General features: G+C 36.4%; 2 protein-coding genes across 4 annotated transcripts in view; one reads left to right on the top strand and one right to left on the bottom strand.

Annotated features, from left to right (window-relative positions):
- LOC150099094 (chitin synthase chs-2-like) overlaps positions 1-25,955 on the bottom strand; it is a 162,347-nt gene that overhangs the window by 39,201 nt on the left and 97,191 nt on the right. Inside the window, exon 7 of the mRNA XM_090405809.1 lies at positions 18,017-18,411. Coding sequence (XP_090261935.1) covers positions 18,017-18,411 — 395 coding nt within the window. The remainder of the gene's footprint in view (positions 1-18,016; positions 18,412-25,955) is intronic.
- Positions 1-25,955, top strand: part of gwl (serine/threonine-protein kinase greatwall) — a 524,263-nt gene that overhangs the window by 420,906 nt on the left and 77,402 nt on the right. The window contains exon 15 of one of the 3 annotated variants that reach the window (XR_016549463.1): positions 5,796-6,008. The exons of the other annotated variants lie outside the window; for them this stretch is intronic. The gene's annotated coding sequence lies outside the window, so the exon portion shown is untranslated. Of the gene's footprint in view, positions 1-5,795; positions 6,009-25,955 lie in introns of those variants that run through there. 3 annotated transcript variants of the gene reach the window in all.

Below are 25,955 nucleotides of genomic sequence, written 5' to 3'. Positions count from 1 at the left end.
CTGGTAGCATAACCTTGCTAATATAATATAATGTGTTGCTGAAACTCAAATCATGCCAAAGTGCATAACTTTACACTTACTGACATTAAAATGATAGCCATTTTCGTTTCCCCAATTTCCAGCCTAAGTGCTGAATATCAGTAGTATCCCTAATTGCCCTGCCTACCTTCACATCATTGGCAGGGCAATTAGTCCTTCGGCCATTCTTGTTCAATCTGTACATTAATTACACATCTGATGTTAGACCCTGCCTGATGTCATTAATGTACAGATTGAACAATAATGGCCGAAGGACTGAACCCTGAGGTACACCACTGATCGCCTTAAATCTGGTAGATTCACACCCACTGTATACCACTTTTTGATATGTCTGTCAACCATCCCCAGATCCAAGTCAAGAGTTCATATTCCAATCCCATATTCTCCAGTTTATGCAGTAGCTTTTCGTGTGGTATCCTATCAAATGCCTCAGAAAAATCTAACATTATCATAGTTTATCCATTCCCTTCATTGAACCCAGCCATAACATTGTTATAAAATATGAGCAAATTGCTAAAACATGACCTTCCTTTAGTAAACTCATGCTGCTCCTTGCAGAGTATAGCTTGTTTGTCTGCCCATTTCTGTATGTGACTTCTTAACAACTTCTCTAAATCTTCACTATCACACCAGAGATACTGATAGGTCAGTAGTTAGACACATCAGTTTTTACACCACCCTTGTAAAATGGAACTATCATACATTCCTGTGGTGTCATTCCTGAGCCGAGACTCAAGTTATACAAACATGTGAAAGACCTAGCAAATTCAGCTGAACATTCCTTTAGCAAACAGGCTGATATTCCATCTGTCCCTATAGACAAATTCTTATCCAGGTTATACAACAGCTCTTCAACCTCATTTTCATGAACCGTTGACTCTTCATATTAATGTAGCAGTAGCACTGGTTAACTGAACAATCTTGTTAGCTTCCGACACTCGAGTACCATCTGCATTCAATAAAGTTATTCTTTCACATTCATTTTTTCTTTTGCTTGTAGCATAACGATAAAATTATTTTGGATTTCCTTTAGCTTGCATGGCCAATTTTTTTTCATACTCCAATTTAGTTTTCCCCACAATACTCGTTACTTTACTGGCCTGAGCTTTATATATTTCATAACTCCTCTCACTCATACTCTCATGATATTCTTTCCACGTCGTCATCTTGTGGATCTCTTGCTTAATAAGGTTGCACATCCATTTCACTCCCAACCTATTTATTCTTCGAACACTAGGGATACATTCATATACTGCTTCATTTAAGCCCTTAAGATTCCCATGCATCGCTTGACATTTTTTCGATTCAGTAACTGGGACCAAAGATAATATTCTCCTAAGTTGATCGGAGCATTAATACAGTTAAATATTCCCAAGAAAATACAGCATGATCACTGCTGCCGATTGGTGGTAAAATAGCCATATTCTGGACAGAGACCCCTTCTGATGCTATGAGCAAATCGAACACCTCTTTGACCTCGAGTTCCTTCTTTCACATGCTGCCTGAGAAAGTTGTCTCACAATAATTCAATAAATTCCTCTTCTTTTTTATCATGAGATTTCTCTTCTTCCCAGTCAATGTTTGGAAAATTAAAATCACCCATAACAATCATTCATTTGGCAATGCATTTCTTCATCCCCTGCAACTGAGCCACCAAGTCTGTAGCAACACCCCATCATATTTATTTCATTCTGTTAACCTCTGCTTCACACCAGATAGACTCACACCGCTACATGGGACATTGTTACCATCATTATTTTCTTGTGTTTCTACCTAACTGGACTTTAGTCATCTGATATTGTTAGTAGTACTCCTCTCCTATCTCTTGTCATTCCTAAAAATGGTATACTATTACACTCAATCCCACTTACCATATCTGATTCTGATACCTAGTTTTCACTAATGCCAACAATCTTAAGCCACATCATATTCAATAAAGCAATAATTCAACCCCTTTATTTCTGATGCACCTGGCATTTGTGTACAGACATAATAAATTACCGCCTAGCACTTATACAACACGGTTCCGATAAAAACACAGTCTACAAATTGTAGTAACCCTTTATCTTTTCATATGTTTTTCATCCTGCGACTTAAAAATCAAATTTTATCTTCGTTAAATTTGTGTCTGCCTGTATCCCGCATGTTATTATAAGTAGCGAATTTATGTTAGGGGAAATACCCTTTAGCAGGCATGTACCTCAATTGTTTACCGTATAAAATGTTTATTGTTGAAAATTGTCCTCGTTTCTGCCAGAAAAGTGCATTAAAAATCATAAGTGTGTTCATCTCAAGCTGAGCACTTTATTTTCTGGTGAGTTACATACAATATGTAATGCTTGCTTTTTTGTGTAAAAAATTATTATGCAGTCTATTTGGTCTTTTTCTAAAATTTTCTCTTTTCCCTTCCCAGACATACTTAAAAGATCCAAACCCAAAGCATATTTTTACACCCCTTTGCCACATACATAACCATGTTTGAAGACATTCATATCTTTATCACATTTGCATAACACAGCTGAACTTTCGCACACGTTTTCCCATTCTTGGTATGAGACCTAATGCAGAGCTTTAGGGAAACTAAATCAGCAAGGGGGAAGAACTAGTTTCCCTAACTCTCTGCATTAGGTCTCATACCAAGAAGTAATTTCTCCAGGCTCCTGATGCCAAATGAATTCAAGTGCAGGCCATTCTTCTTATACAAGTCATTTCTGCCATCAAACACACTCCACACATCTAAAAACTCGCATCCATTTCTTCTACACAGCCTGGCATGAAATCAATTGCTAATGTCACCTGAGAGTAAAAATTGTAGGATTGCTATCCAGATATGACAGTAATCCTACAATTTTTACTCTCACATTTCTTTCTCCTTTCTTCCAACAGACCTTTCATATTTTCTCTCATACTATATTTGTCACTGCTTAAATTATTAGTACCTACCAGAACTACCATCTCTTTTACTTTTCTTTTTTTGGTTTTCAATTGCATTTGTCATATTTTTAATTTTCACCCTCGGCAAGCACAAATTTTAAGATTGAGTCACTATACCATATTACCTCTTTTTTCTTAGATGTTAATGTTAACTGACTTACCTTGTTATTAATATTATGATTACCATGTTCAGTACTTTCCTGCCTTTTCTTGTTCTGATCCTTTTTCTTATCATGTCTGAGTTTAATCAGACGTTTTTCCATCTTTTCCAATTCTCTGGTCAATTTTCTAATAATTTCTTTTGACCAAGATATTTCTAATGTCAACTTATCCTGAGATAAATTATCATCATCGCTGCAGCAGTACTTTTGTTCATCAGGACAAACACTTTCCTCAGTAGTAAGAACTTGAGTTTTAGACATTGCCTTGTTACGATGAGTTTTAGGCACCATTCTTAAGAGTAGTAAAAACGAATAATATTTCTGTAGTTATGATATAAAATGCTATAATATAATAATTACACTAAAAAAACTACAATAATATACTAAAAATACACAATTAAATCTAAGAAAACACTTAATAAATCAACAAAATCACAGATCTTTCAGGAGCTTTCTAACAGCACATCTTTTCATCTGATAGCCTTGACATCAAATTTTGATTACGATAAATTTGATGTTCGAATGCATTTTACAATGTGTATTCATTTTTGCTAGAATTTTTTATATATCAAAGACTTTTTCACAAAATTACTGTATGAAAAATATAGAATCTGAGAATATATATATAAATGAGCCAGCTGTAATGCCTCCCATGATCATGCATGTAAGAGCTTTGAGTAAAAAGGAACATGTGTGGAACTATACCAGGTGTTTATAATAAACTGGGAAGGCAGCTTAAAGAAATGTAGATAAGAAAATGTCAGATGCATTGGAAATAGTTGAGTTGTTACACGTTCACTATAGTAAGGTATACATTTCTGGCAAACTCATTAACTTTCTGGATTCCTTGGAGGGGGGAGGGGGCTCAACAGAAGAGTGGGGGTTAGAGGTATAAAATACATTACAAGAGCCTGACTGAACTACAACAGTGCGGTTAGAATATTGGCATGAGTGCTGATGGAATGTGCTAGAGTCACCAGTGCTCCTGACCTAGTTCAGTAAGATTTCTTGATGAGGGAAAGAGAGCAAGATAATTTTGTTATTAAAAGGTAAAGTTAGGACTGAGGCAGCAAATTACAGATGAGTCACTATCTAAGAGGACATCATGGCAATGTAGATAATATAAATCAGAGTTAGATAAGTGGAATAGATACACTACAATACCTTCTCAATTTTTTCAAGTCATTTAACAGGATCCAAATGAGATGTTGCAAGTTTTATGACATGGATAGGAAGAGTGGCTGATTGACAGATATGGGAAAGTGAAGTATTGAATTGTTGAGTTTAAGAGAATGAAGGTGACTTTGGGCATTCTTGTTTAACTTGTATATTAATGATATTGGGAAGCATCTTAAGAGTTAATATCTGATTATTTGTTAATGATGCAAAGTTAGCAAAAGCAATAAGGGACATAGTTGATACAAAATTCCTGTAGACTTGACTTGACCAGATGACAGTAAATATCAGTTCAATGTTACCAATTCTAAGGTTATTCATTTTTGAGGGAGGACATTACATGCAAAGTATTAATGGAAATTTACTGCAAATACTTGTTGAAGCTAGAGAGTTGGGATTGCTATAAACAAAAGTTGAGGTTTAGGCGATATGTTGTTGAAATGGTTAAGGCATCACATTGAATAACTGCAATGTTGAAGAAAACATTAACTTGTAAGAAAGAGGAAGTTATTCTCCAGCTTTACAAGGTTTTGAGTTAACACATACTTACAGATGTCTGAATCTTAACTCACACTACCATCCCGTATATAGTAAAAACGTTTTACATCCTGTAAAAACAAAGCATTCTGAGGATGGTTCACAGTGTGGAAGGTTTAAGAAAAAGCAAACTGTACATTACATCCAATCCAGGCTATACAGTTTGCCTTTTCTTTGGAGGTGTCAAGTAATAATAATAATAAAAAGAACTGATAAGATTTGGTTATATCATACCAGACTCCTAAACATGTAAATATCACCAAGATACAAAAAGTAAACATTCTTACATTCAGATTCTGTTGATCTGAATATATGCAGTCCTACATATAAAGATTTATAAGTAGGACTGTATTTTTATCCTTTTGGCATTTGTTTGGTTATTCTCCTTCTCACATCAAAAGCTCTGAAGATTTTAAAAACAAGAATTCTGATTTATCTCCATCTGGATGAACTTCTCAAACATTTTTCAGTTCCTTCCTTCCCTCCCTGCTGATATCTCAATTACTTCACCCCTAAAACCACCAGGGTCAACCAGTATCCTTGTCACAGTTGACCTTAACTATCACTCCAGAAATTTAGATTTTATAGAGGGGGTGCTGTCTCATCTAGCATAAGCACTGGATCACTAGTGCACAATACCTCCAATTCATTCATCTCTATTCCCTTAATTCATTCTTCATCTCCTTTCTCTCTCATCCTGGTATAAATTCCTTGATGGTCCCAATTAAATAGTTATCTTTCTGCACTGGTCACTTTACTACTCACTAGAAGAGTGATTGACATATTACAGCAAGTCATTCTTTAGAACTTACAAATAAAATCAAGAAGAAATTTTTAATTTGCTTATATTTAAATATTAGTTATTAAACAAAAAAAAAACATATCACAAATAAAGTAAAATATAACATTGCAGAATTTTCCATGGAATTTTCTATTTTTCTCTTACAGCTTGCATAAATGAAGTCAAACCTTTTTTTGTGAGAAAACGTGAAACAGACCATGCACCCTCTCTTATGAGAACACTCATTTTGATCATTTGTCTTGGGGTCCAACAGTAAATGCTATGCTTTTACCAGTAAACCATAAGAATCAGATGAAATTTGATGTCCGTAAATCACTTTAAATGTTAATAAAAATACCAACAGTTTTCTGAAAACACTTTTTGTAATTGTTTCATAAACCTCAAATTAAGGATTTTGAGGATTCATGCATTAAACTTTGTTTATTGAATTATCATTTGACCCTTTGAAATTTATGAAGCTTGGCATTATTACAGCTTATAGTAATATAGCCAAGCAACAAGCCTGAAACAAGTAGAAAGACTTATGTGTTAGCAATTCATATTTAGTTTATTTAATGTTGAATTAAATTTAATTAAATTTTACTTTTAATTGAATTAAATTTAATTCAAGAGAGGTGAAAGGGTGGATGAGATTATTCTGATGGTGGGAACAAATGACTTGAGTGGTGGTGTAAATAGGGCAGCGAGAGATATGAGATTCTTACTTGAGGCTGTACAAAAGAAGACACAGAGAGGAAAGATAGTGTGTGTGTTGCCTAGGTATGATAATGTCGAGCTGAGCAAAAGAGTGGTGATATTGAATGGCATAATAGCGAGGATGTGTCAGAAGAGAGGATTTGGATATGTGGATGCTTGGAGTGTGTTTGAGAGCAGAGAGGAACGGTATGCGAGAGACCGCTTGCATTTGAATGAGGAAGGATGTAGGCATCTGCAGAGATTGCTGTTCTGAACGAGTTAGTGTGGATGGTAGCAGGGGTGGCCTCTTGTGGGAATGGGTACTTGGGAGAAGGGGGACAACATCAGGTAATACTGAGTATAGAAACAATGGCATTTTTATGCTTTATAATTATGCCAGGAATATTCGGAATAAGGGAGAGGAATTGGTGTCACTGATAGCATCAGCCTGGCCAAAAATTATTCGGATCATAGAGACGTGGTTGACAGAAGAGGATATAACAACAGGAATAGAAGTTGCTGGGTACAGCATTTTTCGACAGGATAGGAAGGGAAAGCATGGCGGTGGAGTACTGCTTATGATAAGTGACAACCTATGTCCTCTAAGAATGGAGGCTTTGGAAGGCTGTGACACTAATGATTTCGAAAGCATATGGTGGAAGTGGGCAAGACAGAATATTTAGTGGGGTGTTGCTACAGACCAAGGAGCACAAAGGGTGGGGACCAGGAGATGTTGAGATAGTTGAACGTGGCAAGTGCAAGAAGAATGATTGTTATGGGAGATTTTAATTACAGCAGTATAGACTGGGGAAAGGAAGATGCATGTAGCAATAAGGGAATAGAATTTCTAGAATTCTTGAAGGACAAATGTCTTAGGCAACATGTAACAGAGGGAACAAGAGGTTCAAGAGTTTCTGATTTGGTTATAGCATCAGAAGAGCTGATAATAACTGAGATGACATCTCTCCCACCAGTTGGAGAGAGTGACCATATGGTTTTGACTTGGAAAATTAATAGACATGCAGGAGTATCAAAGAGACGTGAATGTATGTGGAATTATAAAGCAGGTGATTATAATAGTCTTAGACATCAACTTGGGGAAGTTTCGTGGAGGGAGGAATTGGAAGGCCTGGATATCATTAGTGCTTGGTAAATTGTGAAGGAATAGAGGACACAATTTGGAGTAAAGTGGATGACAAACAATATTAAAGGAGCTACATGCGAAAAAGAGGCTATGGAAGAGATATAAGGAGACAGGTGAAGAGAAGATGCATGAAGAATATAAGACACAGGCCAGAAGAGACTAGTATGGTAAGGAAGGTGAAACTGGAATATGAGAAAAGATTGGCCCTTAGATCCAAGGAAAAGCCTAGGTAATTTTTTAGCTATGTGGCCAGTAGGAGGAGAAATGACTGTGGAAGAATGACATTGTGGGATAAAAATGGGAAAAGAGTGACTGATGCAGAGGACATAGTGGAATTGTTCAATGAACACTTTATTGGAGTATTTCATCTTGGAGGAGTCAATTTGAACACTAGAGGGATAGAGCAGATTCGAGGTTTAGAGGTGCAGGAGGAATGTGTGTTCTACATATTGAGTACTCTGGATGTTAGTAAAGCTGTGGGACTGGATGGTATTTCACCACAAGTTTTGAGAGAATGTGCTAAGAAACTGACAGTGCCTTTGACCTGGCTGCAGGAAAGGTGCCCATGGAATGGAAGGAAGGTAAGATAGTGCCATTGCATAAGGGCAGTAGCAGACTGGAAGTGTCTAATTATAGGCCAGTTTGTGTGTCATCAGTAGTTACTAAGATCTTGGAGAAAGTAGTGAGGGACCATATACAACATTGGGCAGATGAGGGTAATGTTATCAGTGAGAGTCAACATGGATTTGTGAAGGGGCGCTCTTGTTTTAGCAATATGCTAGCCTTTTATGATAAAGTTACAAGAGCATTAGATGAGGGAGGGAAAGACATATACTGCCATTTCCCTAGACTTAGCAAAGGTATTTGACAGGGTGCCACATGATAAGCTGATATTCAAGTTGCACCACATGGGTTGGATGTCAGATTGGTCAACTGGATTCAGGATTGGCTGTTCCGATAGGTATCAGAGAGTTGTGTATGCCGGAGCAATATGAAAGAGGGAGAAGGTTACAAGTGGGGTTCCACAGGGCTCAGTACTGGGACCTATATTGTTTAACCTCTATGTCAATGACATTATCCGTGGATTGCAAGGGGATATTCGTTTTTTTGCGGATGATGCGAAGCTGAGAAGGGTTATTAGTAATAGTGCAGATGTGGTAGCCCTGCAAGAGGATTTGAATAAGCTAGATAGATGGGGAAATGAATGGGGATGTCAGTTTAATGCAGCAAAGGTCTTGAGGTTTGGGATACATTGATGGGACGCTGCACACTCTATGGGAGGACTTAAACTGGAGGAAGTAGGAGAGACGAGATCTGGGTTTGATGATTGATAGAAACTTGAAATTTAGGGGACATATTGCAAAGGTAGTGAAGGTAACACAGAGGATTGCTGCAATAATGAGATGGACACTGACCTGCAGAGATAAAATGGTTATCATTCCATTGTATAAGACTCTAGTCAGACCACACTTAGACTATTGTTCTCAGATCTGGTCCCCAGGATTTGAAGGGGATAAATTAACTGTGGAAAGGGTACAAAGGCGGATAACAAAGATGGTGTCAGGTACAAGAAAGAGGGTGAGGAGTGGTTTCTTTGCGTGGAGGGTGGTTGAACCATGGAATGCATTGCCTGATGGAGTGGTGAGAGTGAGAACGGTCAATGCATTTAAGAAGTGGTATGATAGACTTTGTGTTTCCTAGGAGGGATCTCCCTCGATGAGTCTTGATAGATTTGTGTTTCTTAGAAAGGACCTCCCATGATGAATCTTTTGACTCCATGGAGACCTGAATAATAATAATAACAATAGAATAATTAGAAAATAATTAATATTTATTTACTGATATAAAAATTAAAAGCAAGTTTCATTCAGCCAAGACCCAATATATACAAACAGGCTGGTCTAGTGCTATTGCATGAACAAATTGGTGCTATTTTGTGTGAGCTGTCAAAAATAAATACAGCTAACATTAACTATGTGATATTTTAAACTCTGAACTGTAAGCAGTCCTCAACATCTCCAAAGCTGCAGCCTATAAGGAATTCAAAACCATCAAAAGTCACCACTAGAAGAAATTCAAAATCATAGCTTTATGGGAGGATCACATCAGGATAAATTTATCCTGAATTATTTAATTCTTAGTCCACTTATGTTAAAATCAAATAAAACACATGTGCTTGTTTAAGCTTTTCAGTATACTTATTTTTTAAATTGGTAATTTTTTTTATTTTTTATTCATTGATACAAGAAAAATGGAGCATTGATATATAGCTGAAAATAGAAAAACTTTGATGGTTCTAGTTTGGTAGATAGATAAATAAAATTAACTAAATAGTATGTAAAATTAATTATTTTAGTCAGTTTGTAAAGTTTTAATAAAATTAATATTGTTTAAATAACATACTGCCTTCTCAACTAAAGATGAGAACCTTTATAAGGGCTTTTCACAATGGTAAGTTATCTGGTCACATACAATGGCAGCAGGATTTTCATCCTTGGAGAATATATGCAGTTAACAGATGTCATACACTGGCCTAACAGACTTAGTTGCTTTGGTCATAACTCCAAATAGCCAGGCTGATCAAATGATTTGAGCTCCTGGCTTATCTAACTCTTAGTCCACATAAACATTATTAATTAGGGTGACTAGATATTTTATAGGCATCCTAATTTTCCGTCAAACTAGCATTGTAAGTTATGCACTACTGCTTAGTGCATAACTTAATCTATGAATATTTTAATAACTTAAAATGTTCATAGATAAGCACATGCCTGTTGCCTGGTAAAGAATAAAAATAAGTTGAGTTTAAGTTCAAGGCTGATAACTGCACTCTTTCTTAATATTCTGTGCATTTGTGTATAAGTACAGTACCTTATCCCCCCTCTCTCTTTCCTTTTTTTTTTTATAATTCCTCACCTTAGTGTTCACCAAGACCTTGACTTATTGCTCCCACTGAGGCCATCCCTGCATTCTTATCTTGGATTCTCTCATCTATCTTGCACTGATTCCTGGTATCTTACACAATCCCATCATCTAATTTTCATTTCCTTGACTCGCCATACACTATTCTCCTCTCAGCAACAACCTAGGTAGTTTGTTTCACATTGCCACTGCACCTGCAGCAAACAGCTATCTTCTACTCTCATATTTATCTCATACATCCTCTCTTCATGCACATCCTAACTACTATGTCATTCATAACTTATTTTAATGGTATTAACAACACCAGACAAATTATTTTATTAAAAAGATGTTTATTAACTGGCTTACAGTTTGCTGAATTTCAGAGTGAGCACAAAGCAGCATGTCAAAGTTTATACATGACAATGAGTAAGTGAAACAATTCAAATTGTAACAAGCAAAAGATCTCAAGTCCTAATTTGGTACCCTGTAATGTTTTTAAAAAAGAAGTATTACAGCTATGTAGAAGTCAATCTTAAGATAACAGTCTCCCAAATTTTGGGCAAATTAATGCAATCATACTTGTTCAGCTTAGGATAATTCTTCATAGCCATGGCTGACTCTAAATAAAAATAATATTTCTGATCTGTAATAACTTCTAAATAGCATATTAGTTTAGGATTAGAAAAATTAAACCAATATGCCATTCATATTCATCACTCTTCTCCTTAGCTCCCTACCATCATACCTTGGCAGTCCTCACAGTTCTACCTCTTACACTCTTCTGCTTCACTATCTCTAGCAACATAAGGATGGTTGATTATACTGTAGTTAAAAAAAAAAAGTATCTATGAAATGAATGGAAGAACACTGCTGTATCATCACTGAGCTCCATCTAATGTATAAAGGATTCTGGGTACTCTAGAAATGCCTCCTGTTATGCAAGAGCGTATATATATATATTGTTGGAGTAAATTTAAGATACCAAGAAATATCTTTAATTTTTAGTGTATATATATCATTAAAAGCCACTTTGTTTTTCCAGAATGATAAGAAAATAATATTTATTAACTTATTATCCGATATTTTGTCAGTATTATATCCAGCATCTTCAGAGCACAAGAACAGTTTGTCACAGCACATGAAATAACAATGGTATTACAGTGTGACTAGTTTTAACGGACAACACAAGGAGCTAAAGTCCTAATTGTGGTCTCTCTCTCTCTCTTTATCCAACACTATATGGCATCAATTAAGACTTTAGTTCCTTGTGTTCTCCATTAAAAATTTTTTAAACTGGTCCCAATGTTATACCAAATTATTGTTTTGTGTACTGTGACAAACTGTTCTTGTGCCTTGAAGATGCTGGATATAATATCAGCTAATAAGTTTAAAAAATACGATTTTCTTATCATTCTGTGTTTTGAATCAATACCATTAAATAAACTAACATGTGCTGCCAACACGAGCCTTTCTACTCATTTTAGAATTCTTCATTGAGGTTTTTTAAAAATTTTGAATCTGTTTCTTCCTTGAAGAAACATCTTGGATTCGGAGACAAAATATTGCTCTATAACTTGAGAGTGTGAGCAAGTGAGAGGCTCATTCTTAGACCTTCAGCTCATTGACCAAGAGTCGTCATCATCATAAAATTCCTGACATGTACCCTCAAGGGGTGTACAGAATATGATGTATCGTGATTAAGTAGCTGAAATGTTTTACTTGTTCCATAGGTTCTACATTCACAATGCAGTTGATATTTTCAATGCTTCTGTCTATTTTCATTGTCTTTGTCTTGTTATTGCTGACCTTCATACCATATCTATTACAACAGTTATTCAATTTAGTCAGGAAATCTTGCAGACTTCTAGCAGATTTATTTAGAAGTATAACATCTCTAATTTTGATATCAGCTTTAATACCACTTTCCTTCATAATGTGATCCATATAGATAATTAATAACAGAGGAGATAATGTACATCTTTGTCTGACACCAGATTTAACATTAAACCGTCTTCCTGTACTTCCTTCAATTCTAACTGCTGACTTGCAACTCAAATAAAGACTAAGTATTGCTTGATATAATGTCCAATTGACACCATGCTGTAATGTATTGAATAGCTTCTCTCTTGGCACCTTGTCATATGCCTTTTCCAAATCGGCAAAACTTAAATACAGTTCTTTGTTATACTTCCATGATTTCTCAACTATTTGTCGTAAAGTGAAAATCTGATTCTGACAGCCTCTATTTGGCTTTAAACCAGCTTGTTCTTCACCAAGTTTCCCTTCCACAATCCTCTCAACCATTTCTCATACTTGCATAAATCTTACCAGTAACACTAAGTAGGGAAATACTTCTGTAATTCTCACATTCAGTTTTATTTCCCTTTTTATATATGGGTGCTATGAGAGATTCTACTCCAATCATCTGGAATTCGTCCCACTGTCCAGGCCTTCTGAACTATGCAGTGCAGCCAATGTAAGGATTTTATACCTCCATACTTGAGCATTTCTGGTTGAATATTATTATTATTACCCAAGACCCCTTGCAGTCAAAGATTCATCTACGAGGTCCTTTTATCAAACACACAGCTCATCATACCGTGCTTTAAACACACTAAAATTCTCTGCAGACACCACACTCTCAGGTAAGGCATTCCAGTCATTCACAACTCTGCATGAAAAAAACCTGCTTCTCACTCCTCTACTCACACCAGCTTCCAGGGATGACGTCAGGTTCTCCCCTGATCTCCCACTATTTTCTGTAGAACCTCTCCAGCATTGATCCTATAACAACCCCTTAATAACTTGTAGGTCTCTATCATATCTTCCCTCCTCCTCCTCCTGTCTACCAGACTCTGCAAGTTGCATCTTCTCAATCTTTCCTCATACTCGACATTCCAGAGATCAGAAATTGCCTTAGTCAGTAGCCTTTGGACCCTGTCCAACATCTCTTCATCCTTCTGAAAACCAGGTGACCAAATCTGGGCACAATAGTCCATGTGTGGCCTAATCAAAGCCTTATACAATGGAACAAGAATCTCCCTACTTCTACAAGTCAGTGTCGTCCGCATCATTCCCAGAAGCCTTTGTGTTGTCTTCACAGTTTTGGCTATGTGTCCCCTAAATTTTAGATCCTTATCCACTATCACCCCCAGATCTCTTATTTTCTCCACCTCCTCCAACAATATATCCTCACAAAGCATAAATTCTGCATCCCAATTTTGTTTTCCAAATTTTAAAACCTTACATTTTGCAACATTGAACTCACATCCCTATTCCTGTACCCAATCGCTCAATTTATTCAAGTCTTCTTGTAAGGCCACAACATCCTCTCTACTCTTCATGGTTCGTCCCAACTTTGCATCATCTGCAAACAACTGAATATCTCCACCAATATCATTAATATGCAAGTTAAACAGCAATGGCCCTGAAACAGACCCCTGAGGCACACCACTAATAACTTTCCTTTTCCTGGATATCGCTCCCCCATACACAACTTGTTGATACTTATAGCCAGTCTCCAATCTAATATTCAACCCCATCCACTCCAGTTTGACTATCAACTTATCATGCGGTAATCTATCAAAAGCCTTTGCAAAATCTAAATATTTACTGTGTATCCTTCTCCTATGTCCATGGAACCAGTCATCTTATTGCAATAAGTAAATAGATTACTAAAACATGACCTCCTTTTAAGCAAATCCATGCTATCCATCAAAGATAATACCTTTGTTTTCAACCCACTTCAGGATCTTAGTTCTCACAAAGTTCTCCAACAACTTAACCAAAACACCTGACACAGAGATAGGCCTAGTTTGATGCTTGAGTTCTATCACCTCCTTTATGAAGTGGCACAATCTTGACCTCCTTCCACTCCTTAGGAACTTGATCGAGTGGAAGACTCATATTAAAAAACTATCTCAAGGCCGGCATCAACTCCCTGGCACATTCCTTCAGAATACGTGGTGATATATTATCAAGTCCCACAGCCTTATTTACAACTAGTTTGCTCAACTCCCCATACACCTCTTTGCTCACTTACAGTCAGTCTCTCTTTTCCATCATCAACTGCTCTCAATCTCTCCATGAAGTCATATTCACAAGATTGAAAGACCTTTATGAACTGCTCATTAAGTATCTCCACCACCTTCTGCAACAGCTGTCTTTATACCATTTTCTCCAATCAATATCATCCTTCCATAATCATTCTTTCTTTTGCTGGCTACATATTGAAAGAACTCCTTAGGATTCTTTTTGACTTCATTAGCTAACTGCTGTTAGCTAATGAAGTCAAAGCTAAAGGGTAGCTAAAGAGAGACATACCTCTCTTTAGCTACCCTCACCAACCACGTCACCCGCCTTGCTTGGTCTTTGTAGTCCTCATGGAATTGGTTATTTCCATTTCTCTTATGCTGCCTCCATAATGCCCTTTTTCTCTGTATCGCATGCTTAATCTCTTTATTCATCCATTTCACACCTACCTTATTTAACCTTCTCAGCCTTGGAATACATTTAGACATTGCATCTACTAGATAGTTTTTGAAAATCCCCCAAGCTGCATTGATCTCTTTTCCAGCTAACTCCTCATTCCATGCTACACTCGCAAGCTGTCTCCTGAGATCTTCATAATCCCCCCCCCCTTGTGTACCACCACATATACCCTTTTCTCACAGAGGTCCTCACACTGCTTGCTGGCAACCACCCAGGTAATCACCTCATGGTCACTCTCATCAATTGGTGGATGATTTGATACCTCATTTATAATTACATCCTCTGATGAGATGACCAAATCCAAGGCTCTCATTCCTTGCGTGCCCTCTGTTACATACTGTCTGAGGTAGTTATCCCTCAAAAAACTCAAGAAACTCATTTTCTTTACTTCCAGTTGCTATCTCATCATTCCAGTCTATATTGCCATTCTTATTTGCTTGGCTAATTTGATTATACATTTCAAAGTCACTACCATCCACATTTCCTGGTCTATAACAACATCCAACCAAGTATTTCATTCCATTCACCTCTATGTCACAACATACTGCCTCAAAACCACTGGCACTATTTCCCTCTTGCATCTCTACTTTGTATGGACATAACTCTTTCTCTATCATCAATAGCACTCCCCCCCCTCCCTTTTTGGGTGACTTAGGGTGACCCCTAAGTCCCTAGCCTCATCAATCTCTTGGAGTACCGTTCCATCAATGTGGTACACAGCCGGTAATCTTTTAATCCCAAAATGCACAACCTTACACTTTTCCACGTTGAACTGATATCCATTATCCTTTGCCCATTTTCCCAGCTTATTTAAATCATCCTGTAAACTCTCAACATCAGCTTGATTTTTTGCACTACCCAACTTTGCATCATCAGCAAACAACTGAATATCTGCCCTCAAGCCATTTCCTATATCATTTATGTACAAATTAAACAACAATGGCCCAAGCACAGAGCCTTGAGGCACACCACTGGTCACCTGCCTCATCCTGGACTCTGCTCCTCTGTACACCACCTTCTGGTATCTCTCCCTGAGCCATTCTCCTATCCATATCACCAGTTTAGTATCCATCCCCATCTGCTCCAATTTGCGCAACAGTATTCCATGGGGTATCCTGTCAAACACCTTAGCAAAATCCAGAAGTACCACTGTGTAGCCATTTCCTTTATCCAACTCAGATGTCATTCTATTATAAAAATTAATAAATTTCTAAGGCAGGATCGTCCTTTAACAGAACCATGTTGGCCCCTATAGAGTATCATATCCTGGTCCACCCATTCTTGAATTTTGTCTTTAACCAACCTTTTCCAATACTTTTACCAATACTCCTGAGATGGTGATTGGTCTGTAATTAACTACCACAGTTTTAGCGCAGCCTTTATACAGAGGAACTACTTTGCCTTCCTTCCACTACCTAGAGACCATACCAGAATTCAAACTTAAGTTAAATAACCAAGTAAGAGGCGTTGGCAATTCCTTTGCACATTCACGCATCACCCGAGAGATATTCTATCTAACAGCAGTGTTTGCATTTAAATTTTGCAATATACTAAGTACTTCTGATTTCTTAACTTCAATTCTCACATTAGTTATTGCTACAGGTACAGAGATATCCTCACTTTTGTGACTTTTGAAAAGTGATCACTCAGTAACTCTACTATTACATCTGAATTTGTCACCTCAATACCATCAGCACCCACTAAAGTTATCCTTCCAAAGGCATTTTTCCTTTTACTTGCCACATAGCAGAAGAACTCTTTGGGATTACCCTTGATTTCCTTGGCTAACGTCTTCTCATAATCTGATTTAGCTTTTCTTACTATGCTGGTAACCTTCCTAGCTTGAGCCTTGTACTGCTCATGGGTGTACTGATCGCCTTTCTCCTTGAACATTCTCCATAACATTTTCTTTTTTTGCAGATCAAGCTTGATACTACTGCTCATCTATCTAACGCCTACCTTGTTTGTCTTCCTGACCATGGGGACACAATCTGATATTGTGTTCCTCAGATACACAGATCTGCCAACATACGATTCGTGATTCTTGTTTGCCCTGTCAACTTGTCATTGTCATACCTCAGTAGCATGCTGACAACTTTTTCTATGATACTGTTATCTTTCATTTTCTTCAATAACCTCCTAACACCAATCTTCAGATCATTTTATTCCCATAACCACCACAAGCTCTCTTGCTCATTGATTTTTTGTACACATCTATCACTCTGTTGATCTTCCATTCTAGAAAGCAGACCTTGTGTATCCTCTCATTCACCTTTAATAATGAAATCATCCATTGCATCTTTTTCTCTAATTTCTTTCATTCTATCCTTGTATACTCTTTCAGTTCTCATAATTAGGTTCTACAGGATGAGTAGCACAGAGAAATAACTAAACACAGTTTAATAGTTCTAATATTTCATTTCTATCCACCAGATGTCTAATCTTACTGTGTATGTACATCATCTCATTTCACAACCTGATCAACTCATTCTTCAAATCTTACATACCAGCAATCACACTCATATACAAAGCATCCACAGTCTTACTAACTTTCATTCCTTTGTTCTCTCTTTTGCACATGCAGTCATGCTCACTTTTGTTCTGTTTCTGCAGTCACATTTTTGACACTTTTATTTTCTCACTCACCTTTATTGGCCATTACCACTGATAACCTTCTAATCCTCACTACTTTCTCTTTTGGCCTGACATTCACTCTTTTTTTTTTTTTTTTCTCATTTACTGATGCCTCGTAATTCATCAAAATGTTGCACTTTCTACAGTCCATACCCTCTACTTCTCTTGTTCAGTCTCTCTCTACAAGCACGTTCTTCACATTCATCCCCATGCATACATGTTGCAATAATGACAACAAACTGTTTTTAAGAAATCTATGCCATAAATCACACTTGATTTATCCTTTGATACCAGCCTTCTAGGAAGGCAAAACCATAAATAGTTGCTTGGATCCCCTCCTACTAAATCCATCTCTGTGTAGTGTCCAGCATTGTCATCAAAAGAAATTCAATCTATTAGTAAATACAATTTTAATATTGTCATGTACTATAAATTAATATAAAGTGCCTGTAAGGAAAATCAACAGTATTATACCAGTGAACTGCTACTTATATCTATGATCAATTTTATGTTGCATACCTGTGTATCATTTTTCATACAAAAGCAGACAAGTATGAAGAAAAGGACTGGAAGCGTATTGGCTAAAACAGAATTCATAGTGGAGATATTGTAAACTGCTACCATTGCTCCAACTATCATGAGGAAAATAGTTCCTGGTCCAAGGATAGTTCCAACCATTAATATCATTTGGTATGATATGTATAGCATGGAAATGTTTTTGTTGTTTTTCACAGTCCTTTTGTAATCTCTTAATAAGTCTAAGATGTTGGCCATGGTAGAGGGAGCCCAGCGTCTTCTCTGAATATAAAATTCACCAAATCCTTCTGGGCAATGGGTATAGGCATCAGAAGCAGCACAGTATTCCACACGATAACCTTGTTGTAAAAGTAAAGTACACAGCCATCTATCTTCACCTATAAACAGAAAGCTAGATTTCAATTATATTAAATGCTAATATACATATAAATATTTTAAGGTTTAAATAGAAATGTTTGTAGTATGAGTAAAGTTGTGAATGATGAAATGAACAGAGAACTGGAGGGGGGGGAAGAAAGCAAAAAAAAAAGGAGATTTTATGGAAAAGTACAAGGAAGTAATTACCAGTTGCATGAAGATTACATGCTTAGTTACATAGTTGAAGTTGCATGCTACATAGGATTTTGTCAGTGTACTAACTAAAGAAAACCAAAATCAAAATATATGAAATAATTTGCAAAGCAGATTATTTCATATATTCTGATTCATCAGCATTTTCTCTGCAGCTGGTCTGCAGAGAAAATGCTGATGAAACTGGAATGTGAGAAGTTATTATCACTGGAGAATAAGTTCTAGAGTGACATTCTACAACTAGCTAGCATTAAAATCTACAACTGTATTTATTAGTAACTGATCCTATTCATGGAGAACTAGAATCCAAGAAAATATTAGCATTATTCATGTTTTATGATTTCTAGTCCTTCAAATAAGGAATACCACACAAAAATTGTCTTGATATAATATTAAGACAATTTTTATACACCTGCAAAAGGTTGTTGAAAACTATGGTACATTAATACTCACATAGGTTATGAGTTAGGTAATCTAGAACCCATACTCTGGAGATGAAGTAGTATTTTGTGCCACTTTAGACTTATGTTATGCAAGATGCATAAATAATGCAAAAACTAGAGGACCGTTTCTGTGTGTTATTTATGCAGAAGGAAAATTGTCCTCTACTTTTTGTTATGTGAACCCACCTGCATAAGGTTTTAAACATGTCATAATTGAAACCATGCTCAAGGACCCTAGATATCGAATTTTCCAAGCAATTTAATGGCTTCTAAGAAATATGGTGGTGCTCTCACACCAGATGTGGAATTCAAACATAAGATGACTGGAGAGCAGATATGCTATCCACTTAGCCAGCTTGCCTTGAAATCAAGATAATCATGTCTATTGTTATAATCATTATATTAAATCAAGGCAAAAAAAAAATTACTTACACATAATGTTTTCATATACATACTCTGTTATCATTTGATGATTTTTGATGACTTTCCTTCATGTATAGAAACTAAGGGGCTCTATCCCTCGTGCCAGTCAAACCCAGTGCTTCTGCAATTGCTCAGAATGATGTCCAGTGTGTAAATGGTAAACTAAACACAGAGGCCAACAACCATTCAGAGTGACCCAATTCTTAGATAAATAGAATTAAAGCACTGTTTAATAATCATTCTTTGGTTCTTCCTTAGCTTTCAACGTCCAAACATCAGTGAAAACACTCTGGCATTTTCACAACGATGCTGCCTGATCACAGGAAACATCACTGCACTGGGTGTAGTGCAATGGTCTGTTAAAATGCTATTTATCAATGTCTGTACATACTTGATACTAAAACCTGTTTTTACTTTTTAATGTAAACCAAATTCATTAAAGGTTGTAAACCTGTAGTGTATTAGTACTTGCAAATGAACTGAGGGTTATATAATACAGAATAGAGACCAAACATGGAACATTTAGGAACCACTTCAAGTCTCCAGTAAGTCAGCAGGTGATCTCAGGCAAGGCAATGAGATTCATCTATCACATGAAGATTACCAAACCACAAAAGGAGTCACAGTGAATGCTATTGCTGGTTAGTAAAATACCACAAACCTGTAATCACCTGCCGTCCACATTTTAAAATTTTAAACATTTGTACATCATGATACTTTTGGGTAGTGAAAATTATGCATAAAGCAGACATGGGAAAGACTTTGATTGCACTCCATGGTAGAATTTGAACCACTTTTGGGAGTACTGCCAACACATGAGCATATGCTCAAAATAATACTACTTCAGCATTATACAATAACTATTCACCAGTTTCAACCTGCCATAATTCTTCTTCTTCTTGCTTGACATATAACAGAAGAATTTTCTCAAATTCTTCAATAATCATTTCTTGTGAATTTGTGCATATATTTATGATAGGATATGGTATTAGTGATGACTAATGCATGTCTTGAACATAAAGTGAGCATGGCACTTATAATAAGGAAATATCTGTTAATTCATCTCTTCCCATCTAATAATATTTCATATATTTGATTTGCCAGCAAAGATTGGTTGATTGGTAGAGCCTCTGCCATTAATGGCTCACAAAAAAATTTAAGTAAGTTTGAGCACGATTAGTAGTTGGAAGGGGTTCAATCGTTTGATGCTGTTGGCACACTCTCCCTTGATGAGTCTTTGGACTCCCTGGAGGTGTCACATAATAATTATTATTATTATTATCTGAGACCTCCACGGAGTCGAGGACTCATCGAGGGAGGCTGTAAATTACCCAACCCAGCTATCATACCTTCCCTTAAAATCATTTACACTAGATGCACTCACTACCCCTAAGGGCAAATTATTCCACTCACTGCTCTCTGAGAGAAAAACCTAGCTCTTACCCCTTTCTTGACTGAGAACAACCTTAACTTCCATGGATGCCACGATGTTCTCTCCCCGCCTTCCATATAACAAAAAATTTCATCATTTGAAATGCTATAACACCCATTCAAAAGTTTATAGACCTCTATCATATCACCCCTCTTTCACCTGTTAACCAGAGTCTGTAATCCACATACTTGCAATCTGTCCTCATAATCTAAATCCCATAATCCGGATATAATCTTTGTAACTCTTCTTTATCCCCTTGAAACCCGGGAGACCAAATCTGCGCACATTAATCCAAGTGAGGTCTTATCAAAGCCTTATAAAGAGGCAATATTACTTCCTTATCCTTACATGTCAAGGTTCACTTCAGCATAGAAATTATTCTCTGAGTTATATTTGCAACTTTTGCTGTGTGACCTTTGAACTTTAAATTCTTATCAATACACCAAGATCCCTTGTCTCTTCAGTTTCTTATAGCATAACCCTGCTAATATAATATGCCGCTGGATCTCTAATCATGCTAAAGTGCATAACTTTACACTTACTAACATTAAACTGAGAACCATTTTCGTTTGCCCAGATTTCCAGTCTATTCAAATCATTTTGTAATTACTGAATATCAGTAGCATCCCTGATTGCCCTGCCTATCTTCGCATCATCAGCAAGCAATTGCAAATCTGATGATAGACCCTGCTTGAAGTGATTAATGTATAGAGTGAACAATAATGGCCCAAGGACTGAACCCTGAGGTACACCACTGGTTACCTTAAATCTGGTAGAGTCACACCCACTGTATACCACTTTTTGATATCTGTCTGTTAACCATCCCCTGATCCAAGTCAATAGACTATATATTCCAATCCCATATTCTCCAGTTGACGCAACAGCCTATCGTGTGGTATCCTATCAAATGCCTTAGAAAAATCCACTATTATCATAGTGTATCCATTTCCTTTATCCAACTCGGCCGTAACATTGTTATAAAATATGAGCAAATTGCTAAAACATGACCTTCCTTTAGTAAACCCATGCTGTTCCCTGCAGAGTATAGAATGATTGTCTACCCATTTCTGTATGCGAGTTCTTACTAATTTCTCTAAAATCTTCACTACCACACCAGAAATACTAATAGGTCGGTAGTTAGACATATCAGTTTTTGCACCACCCTTGTGCAACGGAACTATATTACATTCCTTCCATTCCCTAGCTGAGACTCAAGTTATATAAATGTGTGAAAGGCCTAGCCAATTCAGCTGAACATTCCTTTAACAAATGGGCAGATATTCCATCTGTCCCTATTGACAAATTCTTATCCAGGTTATGCAAAAGCTCTTCAACCTCATTTTCATGAACCTCTAACTTTTCATCCAAGGTAGCAGTAGCACCATACTACATACACCTTATTGATATATCTTAGCAAAGTGAGCACTCATTAACTGAACAATCTCCTTAGCTTCTGACACTCGTGTACCATCTGCATTCAGTAAAGTTATTCTTCCATATTCATTCGTTCTTTTGCTTGCGGCATAATGATAAAATTCTTTTGGAGTGCCTTTAGCTTGCATGACCAATTTTTTTTCATACTCCGTTTTAGCTTTTCTCACAATACTCGTTACTTTTCTGGCCTGAGCTTTATATATTTCATAACTCCTCTCACTCTTATTCTCACAATACTCTTTCCACATCATCATCATCTTGTGGATTTCTAGCTTAATAAGGCTGCACATCCATTTCACACCCAACCTATTTACTCTTCGAACACTAAGGATACATTCAGATACTGCCTTATTCAAGCACTTTTTCAAAGATTCCCATGCATTGCTGATATTTTTTCCATTCAGTAACTGATACCATGGGACCAAAGATAATATTCGTCTAAGTTGATCATAATTTCCAGCTTTGTAATTCAGCATGTAGCCTGATTTAATTGTAGTTTCAATACAAGTAGATACTTCCCAAGAAAGAACAGCATGATCACTGTCACCAATTGGTGGTAAAATAGCTATATTCTTGACAGAGATCCCTTCTGATGCTATGAGCAAATCCAAAACTCTTTGACCTCGAGTTCCTTCTTTCACATGCTACTTGAGAAAGTTATCCTGCAACAATTCAATAAAGTCCTGTTCTTTGTGATCATGAGATTTCAAGAGAAATCTCATGATCTTCTACCCAATCAATGTTTTGAAAATTAAAGTCACCCATAATGATCATTCGCTTGGTACCCATAAGGCTAAATTGGCGATGCATTTCTTTGTCCCCCTACAACTGAGCTGCCAAGTCTATAGCAACACCCCACCATATATTTCATTCTGTTAACCTCCACTTCACACCAAATAGACTCAAACTCATTGCTACATGGGACATTGTTACCATCATTGTTTTCTTGTATTTCTACCCTAACTGGACTTGAGTCATCTGATATCATTAGTAGCACCCCTCCTCCTCTCCTATAATATAATAATTTTTTTCTGATAAATCAACAAGTGACACATATTCCTCTGTCCTATTCTTTATGCTCTTGGCACTTGTAATAAACAAAGTAAATCACATTTAGGTGTGTTATTCAAAATTTCTAAGAACCTATTCAATTTGTTGATGGCATCTATAAGTTATTCTAGGACGTTGACCATGCAGTTTTATTCAAATTTGTTATTTAAAATTCTTATAAAATTGTCAAACTATCCCAAGTTTTGTTTCAAATGAATCATTTGCAGGAGAAGAATAGCCAAAATATTATGGTATGTTTATATTACATATATATATGTATATCTATATATATATATATATATTTTATGAAAATCTGTTCTGGATGCATAAAATATAATGACTAGGAAGTTTAATTTTGGTTTCAATTGGAACATTTTTATTCTCAAAATGATCAAAATGATCATCATCAATTTTCTGATATGTATCCCCAAGGGGATGTTCAGGTTACTATGACAGCACTACACTACATGAAGTACGTTATTATTAATCTCCTATCAACAATTTTCCTCCAAATCAGTCTATTACTTATGAGAACTTCAATATTATCATATCTAATATTTCATGTTTCTAAGGCACTTCTAACGGAATCAATCTACCTAGGCCTTGGTCTTCTTCTGAATCTCTTTCCTTCCATCTTGGCATACAACACCTATTTTGCTAACCTTTCCTCACCCATTCTATTTAAGTGGCCATATACCACCTTAGGTTAGCAAGTTCCATTCTAATATGATTCTGTCATTGATGTCATCAGTTCACTCCCCTAATTTTTCTCAGAACACTCATATCTGTGATCAAGTGCATTATTTCTAATCCAGTTCTCAGATCCATAACTTACGACTGGTTTGAACATTCTTTGATACTGCTAGTTTGGTATTTTGGCTAATTCCATATGAATTTATTCAGCTGGCTACCCACCATACCACCTTTGCTTATTCTGTTGTCTATTTCCAGAATTTAACCTGCTATCTTCACTAAAAACTATTCCTAAATAGCTGAAATATTTTACTTGTTCTGTAGGATATCCATTCAGAATGTAGCTGAAGTTTTCTATGGTCCTGCCTATTTTCACACTTTTGGTCTTTGTATGGTATCAAATTTGACTGAATTTCATATCAAATTTGATACAGCTGTTAGTGGGGACTTGCACTAGATGGGTTTAGGATAATCTGCATAAAGCAAACAGCTAAGTTAGACATCTCCATCATCTAATATCAGGCCTGATGCCACTCTCTTTCATAATGTGATCCATATAGATTATGAATAAGAGAGCAGATAATGTCCATCCTTGTCATACTCTGATTTTACATCAAGCCATCTTCCTGTATTTCATCAATTCTAACTGCTGACTTACAACTCAAATATAGACTGTGGACAGGAGGTGCCTTGTGCAAAACGTTTTTCAGCGCCCCCATAAAATAAGTTTCCATGAAAATTTTATTTTGTTAAAAGTACAAAATAGTTTATATGCATATATAAAAATTAATTTTATTTAACAGTAGTAGAACATTGTAATCACTGAAATTCATTAATAAGGAATTTTTCACAATAAACATTTTCAAAAATATTTATTCCAGAATATATATATATATAAACAAAAATTACTTTTATTTTAATATAAAAAGAAATATTACTGCGCTTGGCTGCTTGAAGTTAGACCTAGGTTCTAGTCTAGTCGCTGACTGGAGGAACTTTTTTTCTAAGCCTATCTTCGACCGGTTCCCAAGTTAGTCGATCTCTGGCATAGGCAAGCGGGTTTTTCCTCCCGGAAACTCGGGTTTTTCGTCCCGTAAACTCAAGAAAATCGACTGTAGTACCCACATTATTTCAGACAGTGACATATCTTGTTAAGGCTAGGTACCAAGAAATGGCAGCACTTGTTTGCCAGCCTCTTCATTGGTGGCTGCTATAATTAGTGATAGACATGGGCCAGCTATCTCTGATTGGCTACTGGTGGAGATTGAACTGCCCACTCAGTCTCCAAAGGCTAGATAGGGTATAAAGGCCTTGCCTACTCCCTATTAGGGAATAAAAAGGCGTTAGTTGATTTTTTTTGAAGAAATATTACATAACAAAGATAATTTGGAGATATGCTTTTAACTATATAATTAGTATAAATTTAGATTTATTTTACATACATATTTTACATATGAGAAGTGAAAGATGTGCGCGATTGTATGCCAATAGAGAAAAAGCAGCTATTAAGAAGTGCATATAATTGGCGTGGTATTAACAAAAGATCGCGCAACCCAAACAAAACAAGCTGACAATTGAATTGAAATGCTAATTCTCTTAAATCGATTTCCATAATATTTGAAATGCATTCACTATATATTTCTTAGATTTAACACGTTCATGATGAGGGGGGGGTAGTGTCAAGCACAACCATATATTGCACCTGCAACATGTGGTTTGCTTGAGTGTATATGGCAGTTTCTGTTGGAGGGAAGATGGGATTCATTAGTTAGTGTTTATATTCCAAGTTGTCTGTAATTGCACAATTTGTTGAGAAATATATTACACAGTCTGCAAATGTCTATATGTACCTTATCCAGTGATATGATAACACTAA

The sequence above is a fragment of the Typopeltis vanoorti genome, chromosome 15, assembly GCF_054136105.1.
Source record: "Typopeltis vanoorti isolate ZY-2024b chromosome 15, IOZ_Tvanoo_1.0, whole genome shotgun sequence".
In the NCBI taxonomy this organism is placed as follows: Eukaryota; Metazoa; Arthropoda; class Arachnida; order Uropygi; family Thelyphonidae; genus Typopeltis; species Typopeltis vanoorti.
This window is presented reverse-complemented; position numbering and strand designations above follow the sequence as displayed.